Source organism: Benincasa hispida, chromosome 9 (assembly GCF_027475165.1).
Source record: "Benincasa hispida cultivar pf3 chromosome 9, pf3_genome.v1.1, whole genome shotgun sequence".
In the NCBI taxonomy this organism is placed as follows: domain Eukaryota; kingdom Viridiplantae; phylum Streptophyta; class Magnoliopsida; order Cucurbitales; family Cucurbitaceae; genus Benincasa; species Benincasa hispida.
The window spans coordinates 16,667,677-16,677,780 of NC_143486.1; the positions used below are offsets into that span (position 1 = coordinate 16,667,677).

Consider the following 10,104-nt stretch of genomic DNA (forward strand, 5'->3'; position numbering starts at 1 on the left):
TAATCTTATCCCGATCATTCATGTGGTGACAAGCGAGCGGAGGTATTCTATAAAAAGAGTTTGTATAAGACCGGACCATGAAATGAATAGACTCTCTATATAAAACCGTTGATAGAAGAAACTTACATTTCACTAGGATGACCATAGGTGACTTGACCTTAATCCTGGGTGAGTTGTGAATGAAGGATCCAATTAAGGGTCCTTGAGTGGAAGTGGATCGTCTCAATTTTTCCAATTTTCATAGAATATTAAATTTACAGCAAACATAAACAAAATTATAACAAATAAAATAAAACATGCTAGAAAAATTAAAAAGAGAAAGAAGAAAGGTTCAGAACCGTAACCTTTGAAGATCTAATCTTCACATGAAATTCCCTCAAACGAACACCTCCACAAACGACTACCTCGGTATTCTCTAGATGTGAATCCAGGAGGAGTGGGGCTCTAGCTATTTTTGGTGAGGAAATATGAATTTAGAAATTTGAGAGTGCAGGGAGAAAGCAGAGCAAAAACCAAAACCCACCTGCATAACTTTTCCGTGTTTTTTTGGATGATGGAAGAAGAAGACCTCTCTGGAAAAACTAACTGCAGCCCCACATACGTTATGGAGTGAAAGATGGTATGAAATAAATAAATTAAATTTATTTATTTATTTAATAAATAATTTAATATATATTCATATGATAACTACCTTATCATATAATATATATTAAACTATATGTTATATCAAATATAACATATAACCTATAGCTTTAATAATGTATCATATACACTATAACCTATAGTTTCCTTTCTCTCATCAATGACTTTTAATATAAATCACGTTTATATTAAATATAACCATGTGAATCCAATTCATACAATTAATATTTGAATCATATTCAAATATTTATATCCTCTCATAAATACTTAATAATATAATGTATCAAATACATTATAGTAATTATATCATATATAATTAAAATTAAATTAATTATATCATATATAATTAATTTCCTCAATTAATTTGAACAATTCAAATTAATCCAAAAACTGATTCTCATTTCTTTCTGTTAAGACCTCATGGATCTACAGCTTGAAACTCCAACGGTACGTGAATAATTAATTAAACTCTTTAATTAAAATATTCACCATTCATTAACTGATTGGCACTCCAGTAAAGATCGCTAGCTGCATTCTTCGCACTACATATATATTTCTGTGTTCATTGGATATAGCCAATCAATAGTACGATGACTCTTCACAAATTGTTCATAAGTACAGTTTGACCAAAATTACCGTTTTACCTCTATAGTTACATCTAACTCCTTAAGTACCACTGATCCCTCTAATGAACAATAAATCATAGTCCAACTATGACTAAACCCCTCCCGGGCCAGGAGAGGGTATGACGCCACATTGTTTAAGCCCCAAAATCAACCTTTAAGGGAGTAATTTATCTACTTACCCTGACATATGTGTAGCTGTGTTTTTAGCTCCCCAATCAGATTAATCCCCAAAATAGTAGGTTTATTGAGTCAGTGATTTGGCCACTCTCACCCATACAAATCAAAGGACCGCTTTCATGAATGAACTTTAAAATATAGAGGACCTTCGAGCGAAAGCAAATCGTTCCAAACTCCATTGTGAAAGAACTCAAACATTTACAATCATACAAAAACGATTATGCATTGATCAATAATTATAGCATGCTTTGAATCAAATTACAAGGGATCGAGAAGAAAATACCTTTGAAGACCCCTTTCTCCACGTATTTCCCTCGATCGTTTAGCAATGCAGCAAACAAGCATGAATGCAACGATCAACTGGAACTTCCTCGATCACCAGCGAGTAAAACTCGATCCTCGATCGACAAATAGAACTAGACACCACCACAAGATTACCTTGGTATTCTCAATGTGAGAATCCAGGAGTTGTGGGCTTTGTAAAATTATGGATAAAGGGATGGAGGAAGTAAATGATCGAGTATCAAGCAGCACTATTTGTAAAAGAAGGAAGTCTATCCCATAAACTCGATGCTCGATTGTTTAGTAAACGAGTATCGTATAGACTCGACGCTCGATCGTTTAGGCTATGTTAAACTATCGTATAGTAGAACTCCTTTTACTCGATAGTGAATTCTGTGAGTTATTTTTCGATTGAATGATTTGAAAAACTTTTTTTCTTTTTTATCTCATAGATACCATAAAACCGTGTATAACCATCCACTAAAGTCGATTATTTAGAAAAATAAATATTAAATATCATATAATTAATAAAGTATAAATAAATACAATAACTAAGTTATCATATTATATTTATAACCTATAGTTTTAATATTGCATCATATGCAACATATAAACCATAGTTCTTTTTCTATAATATGGCATTAAATATAAATCATATTTATATTAATTCCTCCAATTTAATAATGTTACATTATATCAATTATATCATATATAATTGAATCAATTTAATTATATCATATATAATCAAATCCCCTCTTGTTAATTTGAACATTTCAAACTAACCCAAAAACTAATTCTCAACTTGAATCCATTGAGCTACCAAGGGGACCTTATATGGACTTGTAGCTTGAAGCTCCAACCGTACGTGAATAACTAGCTAAACTCTTTAATCACGATATCTACCATCCGTTAACTATCGGGCACTCCACTATAGACCGACAGTTGCACTCTTCGCACTACAGATATATTTCTGTGTCCATTGGATATACCCAATCAACAGTGCGATAACCCTTCACAAATTGTTCGTAAGTACAGCTGAGCCAAATTACCATTTTGCCCCTATAGTTACATCTAACTCCTTAAGTACCACTAATTTCTCTAATGAACAATAAGTCACAGTCCCACTATGACTGAGTCCTCTCTTCCCAGAAAAGGGTGTGGCCACTAAGTTCAAGACCCGGAATCAGCCCTTAAGGGAGAAAATTATCTATTTACCCTTGCATTAGGGAAGGAGTGAATTCCATCTTGTGAAGTTGAGTTTCCAGCTCCCCAATCAGATGAATCCCCAAAATGGTAGGCTTGTTGAGATGGTAATCTAGCCACTCTCACCCATACAAATCAAAGGACCACCTTCATGAGCAGAAGTTCACAACTCACTCAAGATTCAGGTCATGTCACCTATGGTCATCCTAGTGAAATTAAATCTTTATTATCAGCGGTGTTATATAAAAAGACTAATCATTTCGTGGTCCGATCTTATACAAACTCTTTGTATAGGATACCCCTGCTCGCATGTCTCCACATGAATGATCAGGATCAGATCATTTGTAGCACTTTACAACACTTGTAACACCTACAAAGCAGGTCGTATCCGTAGTGTCACTAGGACAAGGTACTCAACCTTATCCATCTACTACAGACCATTTAGGTTATTGTTTAAACAAGATCAACATGTATGTCTCTACATACTTGTTTAAATTTACATAAAATAACCTCGAATCTTAGTTTATTGGATTGAGTAAATGCTTATAAAATAACACTTATTTTATTAATAACAATATATTTATACAGATTTTACAAACTACAAGATTACAAAGAGATTTAGGACACCATTCCCAACACTTCATAGGCAGAAGTTCACAAACTCATTAAGGATTCAGGTCATGTTACCTATGGTCATCCTGGTGAAATGTAAGTCTTAATTATGAACGGCGTTATATAATGATACTAAACATTTCGTGGTCTGGTCTTATACAAACTCCTTTGTATAGAATATCACCGCTCACATGTCTCCACATGAATAATTAGGATCAGATCATTTGTAGCACTTTACAACAATTGTACTATCTATAAAGTGGGTCATACTCGTAGCGTCACTAGGATAAGGTATCCAACCTTATTTATCTGCTACAAACCATTTAGGTTATCACTTAAACATGATCCACCCGTATATCTCTACATACATGTTTAAGCTATAAGATAACCTTGGATATTAGTTTATTGATTTGTGGCTAATGTAACTAAATAAATAAAATAAAACATCACATATTTCATTCCATAAATAAAATGTTTGTACGTTTGAATTACCAACTATAGGACCCCACAAGATCTAGGGCAATCTTTTTATTTGTATAGGTGAGAGTGGCAAATTAGCCAACTCAACAAGCCTACCTAACATTTTAGGAATTTGTCCGAGTGAAGAGCTAAGAACACAACTACACAAGATGGAATTCACTCATTCCCGTCTTCATGGGAAGTAGACAAATTACTCCCTTAATAGCTGATTCTGGGTCTTGAATATTGAGGCATCAACCTCTTATTGGCTCGAAAGGTGTTAATTTATAGTTGGACTAGAAACTAGTTATTCATTAGGGGGGTCGGTGGTACTTAAGGAGTTAGATATAACTACAGGGATCGGTAATTTGACCCAGCTGTAGTTATGAGCGAATTGTGAATGATTGACTCACTTTTGATTGGTTATATCCATGGACATAAAAATATATCTACAGTGCAAATAGTGCAGCTATCAGTCTTTAGTGGAGTGCCTAGTAGTTAATGAATATTGATTAATTTAATTAAAGAGTTCAATTAATTAATCTCATATCATTGGAGCTTCAAATCTATAGGTTCGTAAGGTCCCCTTGTTAGCTCACTAAAAGAATGATTTGAATTGTTCAAATCAATTGATGGAATAACATATTAATGAGATTAATATGATATGGTTAAGTATAGATCTGATCTATAACTAAGAGAGAAATATTTGAATAGGATTCTAGTATTAAATTCTTATAAATTTAATTCATAAAAAAAACAATTAATTAATTTTCAGAGGTGAAGGCAAATAAACATATGATGTTTATTAATTAATTAGATATATATTAAATTAGATTTAACATGATTATTTAATTAATGATCTAATTAATTAAATAATGATTATTTAGTTAAATTAGCCCTAAGGGTAATTCTGGAAAGCTATGGAGAAAGTCTCTATATAAATTCATCATTTTGTCCAAATTAGGGTAATGAGACTTCATTTGATGAAATCATAGCCTTCAAATCATTTTCCTTTCAAAATTTATCTTCTCCATATTCTTTATTCTTCTTCCTCAATTAAGGTGTGAGGAACCACTTTTCTTCCCTTGGTTCCTAGAGAATAACAAGGCCTTACTTATGGAGGGATGACAACGGAGTCGGGCTGGGGTAGGGAGGGATGGGGATGTCCCCGTGAGGATTTTTAATCCCCGCCCCTGTCTCATTCCACATTTTGGGGGGTTGGGGAATCCCCGATTTTATTATAATTTGTTTCCTAATTTTAATAATTAAATATATATATATATATATATATATATATATATGTTAATAATTAAAAAAATCGGGGGGTTGGGGGGAGGGGGAGGGGGAAGGGGCGAGGATCGGTTCGGGATCGGGGATGGGGTAGGATCCCTTCCTCGCCGCTGCCCCGACTTAAATCCCCAGTTTGACCCCATACCTGGTCAAACTAGGGGTTCCCCACCCTTGATTGGGGTCCCCGACCCGTGGAAAATTTTGTCATCGTACTTATGGTGGTATCTATTGTTTGTTGGAGAATCGTTTTAGAGAAGACGACGAGGTAATTGTGAATTGTTCGAGAATTGATGAAGGTATGTGATATTCTTCTTCTCTTTTTCTCTTCTCTCTTTTAAGCTTGCTAATCTACAAGTTTATCCTCTGTTTTGTTTTGTTTAGTTGCAACTTATTTTCAATTTAAACCAAAAAGGCAAAATGCAAGACGTTCACATGCTTTCGCTCGATATTCGATCCCTTCACTAGTGTTTTAATGAGGCATTATATATATATATATATATATAATGAACATTTAAAGGGGAGTATTATAAATATTATGATAATAGATGCTCATTAGATACTTATGCTTAGTGTCCATTGATCATGTGTCATGTCCTCATTTTCCAAAGTATAGTCCATGTGTCTCAACTTTACACATTATTAGTTCATGTAATTCACCTCTTACTTGCCAAATTGCCTATAAATAATGGTATTTGATAGTTTTTGGAACACACATTAGGTAAAATCTAAAAAGATGGGAGAAAGTAGAGAAATTCATCATTTTTATTTTGTTTATTTATTTCATATATTTATATATTATGTTTAATTTATTTTAATATTTATTTATTTTATTATATTTATTTTAATATTATATTTTATTAGTATTCATATTCTCACTGTTTTTTTTTTTGAAATTTGTTCCGTAGAAAAGAAGTGAGAAAATTATCACTCTCGTCAATTCGACGGTGGAGAAAGTTGAAGCCACAAATTAGGCATTTTTCAAAAAGCAAAAGCAAAAATTATAGATAACACGTATTACAAGGAAATTGCACATGGAAGGACAGGAAGGTGGAGATTCCAAGAATTTGACTAAATATCCAGCTCATCTCCAACTCATAATATTTCGATACCCTTTTAAATAACAAAATAATAAGCTCAAGCAAAATATCAATTTATTCCCTTACAAATTAAGGTTGTATCAATTTAATTCATAAATTAATAATTAAAAAGTATATTAACTTACACCCTTAATTACATTTCGTTTAAAAGAATTTCGTGTAAAATTTATAATTGAATCAATTATACTCTAAATATTCATAAATGAATTAATTCAAGATTCTTGGACAAAATTTCCTTTGAAAATAGTCCTTACATTTACTCTAATCATTCATTTTATAAAAACGACATTTGGATAAGTCTATGTACATTTGATAATTCAAGCATGAATGATTTTCAAAGTTGATAGTAATGAAAGGTCTAAATTGATTGGCTTGTGAAATTTTAAGAATATAATTGATTCAAATTATAAGTTTTGTACAATGATGGTAAAACAAAATTTGGATGTGAGTATAAATTGATAGTTCAAATTTTAAATCGATACAATTATTAAGAGTATAAATTGATACTTTTCATTAATAATTAAAACAATTGTAATTAGTATCATGTTTCTTTGTGTTGTTAATTATCAATTTTTACAAGTATTTTAAAGATTCAAGCAACAATTTTGAAAACTAAAAAAAAATAAAGTTGATCTTGTTTTTTAAAATTGATTAAGAAATCAAAAGAAAGTTGAAAACCTTGCAGAGAAATTTATTGGAAAATAAAAATAATTTTTAAAAATTAAGTCTTCATTGGATAATCATTTGATTATTGAAAGTTAAGTAATTTTGTATCCGCCTCTTGATTTGATTTTGTTGTCTACATTTTAGGAATGTTCCAAAAATTCAAGCTAAATTTTAAAAATTATTTTTTTTAAAAAAAAATTGTTTTTCATTTTAACATTTTGATAATGGTTAAAGTCTTTACTTATAAACAAAAATGAAAACATTGAAATTCAACAGACCCTCCATTTTCTTTATTTTTCTTCTTGCGAAATAACTGAGTCCATATTCCAAATGAATGAAAACGTGACTGAATTGGTCCCGGTCACTCTTCGGGACGGAATGCTCTTAGACTCTCGAATTTGGAGTATCCTACTTTCACGCAATTTACAGGGTTCAATAAGCAATCGATATTTCACAATCAAGGGTGTAGAGAGTGTAATAGGAGCATCCGTCGACAAAAGGATTACCCTAAGATGATCATTGACGAATCTTGTATGTGTTCCGAAGAAAAGTTGTTCATTTTTTGGGGTCTCGAAGGAGTGTGGAAACACATAAAAACTCTAGAATGAAAATGGAAAAGAGATAGCACGTAGGTTCAGGGCCAGACCAACTACTCCAAGAGCACTCATCCACAAACCAGTTACTGGTACAAATAACATAAAGAAATGTAACCAACATTTATTGAAAAAAGCAATAATTAAAAGAGAGTGAGGAGAAAAACACATCTAAACACAAATTTTGAAAGAAAACCAAATAGTTATCAAATGAAACTTAAATATCAATTGAGGCCTAAGTTTTTCATGTTTCTTTAAAATTATATATAAAAAAGTTATTACTTTATCATTTTTAACTTCTAAAATACAAAATAAATGTAACATATAAGTTTTAGATATATATTTCATTGTATAAACTTTCTTACAAAAATTTGACCTTTTCATATCAACTTTAAAATAAGAAACTCATACACCTAAAAATACACTCAAACTTAACCACAAATTTAAAGAGCAAAGAAAAAGATGTTTAAGCTTAAGACATCAACACAACCAATTATAAGAACATAACATATCCTCATCACAAAAATGAAAAACATAGCTAAATCTAGAACATTAATCACACACCACTTATTCAAATATAGAATTTAAAATTCCGTTAAAAATATCCCCGTTATGTTGGAAATTTCAAAGGGTAGAATTGGAATTAGTAGCAGCACAAACCACAGTAAATCCACCATCAATTGCTAAATTATGTCCACTAACATAAGCCGACTCATCGGACGCCAAAAACAAAACAGCCTCAGCGACATGTCGACAATTCAAAACAATCCCTTTCAAATTCGCCAACGCACTTGTACTTTCCTCCGCCTCCTCCACACTCATATTATAACTCCGACACGTCATCGGCGTCGCTACGCCGTACGGCGAAACTCCGTTCACTCTAATCCCGTATTTCCCTAACTCCCCACACGCCGCTTTCACCACTCCCACCACCGCATTTTTCGCCACCGTGTACCCAAACGGCCCCACCCCAGCCAACGTGGCCGCCACGCTGGAAGTGCAAATAATCGACCCACGTTTCTTGCTTTTCACCATCGCACGTGCCGCGTGTTTTATCGTGGCTGTCACGCCTTGCACGTTGCTTCTCATCGTGTTCTCGAATTCCTCCATGTTTAGTTCCAAGATTCCGGCGAGTGGGCCCATCACCGCCGCGTTGCTGAACAGAATGTCTAATCCGCCGTGTTTTTCCACCGTGAACTTCACGGTTTTTTCTACGTCTTCCTCGTTTCTAACGTCGCAGTGGTGGAAACTCGCGTTGTTTCCGCCGATTTCTGCCACGATTCTTTCGCCTAAATCGTCTTGGATGTCGGCGATTACTACGATCGCGCCGTTTGCTGCGAATACTCTCGCCGTTTCCTCGCCGATCCCGCTGGCGCCGCCGGTTATAAGAGCTACTTTTCCATGCAATCTATGAAATTAATTAAAGAGGAGGAAATTAATTAAATTTTTGAAGAATTTGGGTTTAATTGATAAAAGTTAAGAATATTACCTCGGATTCGACATCGTTGTTGAGAAATTGAAAAATGAGAGATTTTTTTTTTTTGTTTGATTTTGATGGGGTTTGAGAATTTGGGTGGAACGGCGATCTGTTTGGATGTGGGATATATTAATATTATATATAAAAGATAAATCCCTTTGATATCTCATTGTTTTATTTTATGATCATGTGGATTTGTGTCATTAATTACTTTTGTGTACTCGAAGAAAATGTTTATTTATTAAACTTATCTTTTGTATATTTTATTAGTGTAAAGGGTAAACGTCAAAACTTCGATTTGTTATACAAGTTTAAGTTTTTGTGGTTGATTATTTTCCTAAAAGAACAAAAAAACAAGAACAAGGGCTTATAGAGGATGGTTATAAATATAATTAAGGGTAATTGCAATTTGCATCGAAGGAACTTGAATTCGAGCGAAATTGTATGATTGTTTTCTTTAATTTCTTGAAACAACTAAAAATACAAACAAACAAGAACAACTTGAGAACCATATCATTTCTGATACGTGACCAAAGCCTAAGAAGCACAGACACATATATGGTTACATGATACAAATACGATACGATGATAAATTAATTTTAAAAAACTAAGATATGGATACATTGAAAATACGTTATATATATATATATATATTTAATATCTAATTAATTACTATACCACTTATTTCAAGTTAGATTAAAATAGATTAAAAAAGAAAGTGAAAACTTGAAAAAAAAAAATCCAGTAATGTTAAGCGATTGTTGACGACTAGAGTAGACGGTAGGAAAGAAGTAGAAAATGAAGATTGAAGAATGAAGTTGAGGATGAAGGAAGTGTGAATCATGGTTTAAATAGTGAGAGAGAAGGGAAGCATGCAGATTTAAATTACATTTTAGTTTTTTTTTATATATATATTTTTATCATTTTTAATTTATTTTATTTTGGAATTCTCAATTTAAGTGGACTTTTACGTTTGGAAG

General features: G+C 32.6%; 1 protein-coding gene and 1 long non-coding RNA gene across 2 annotated transcripts; one reads left to right on the forward strand and one right to left on the reverse strand.

Moving 5' to 3' along the window:
* Positions 1-5,364: 5,364 nt before the first annotated feature.
* Positions 5,365-6,508, forward strand: LOC150033661 (uncharacterized). Its single transcript, XR_016531704.1, has 2 exons — positions 5,365-5,587; positions 6,197-6,508. It is a non-coding gene; the product is annotated as an uncharacterized LOC150033661 (long non-coding RNA).
* A 1,457-nt stretch (positions 6,509-7,965) lies between these two features.
* On the reverse strand, positions 7,966-9,392 carry LOC120086294 (short-chain dehydrogenase reductase 3b-like). Its single transcript, XM_039042856.2, has 2 exons — positions 9,137-9,392; positions 7,966-9,055 (listed from the first exon to the last, which is right to left on the reverse strand). Exons 1-2 carry the CDS (start codon positions 9,292-9,294, stop codon positions 8,272-8,274), a joined length of 942 nt encoding a protein of 313 aa, XP_038898784.2. The 5' UTR covers positions 9,295-9,392; the 3' UTR covers positions 7,966-8,271.
* Positions 9,393-10,104: the final 712 nt, after the last annotated feature.

Bases quoted from the DNA above. Each gene is read 5' to 3' on its own strand.
- LOC120086294 (XM_039042856.2), bottom strand. From the start codon at position 9,294: ATGAGATATCAAAGGGATTTATCTTTTATATATAATATTAATATATCC. The intron at 9,056-9,136 runs GTAATATTCTTA...TTAATTTCATAG, and splicing joins ACAACGATGTCGAATCCGAG to ATTGCATGGAAAAGTAGCTC.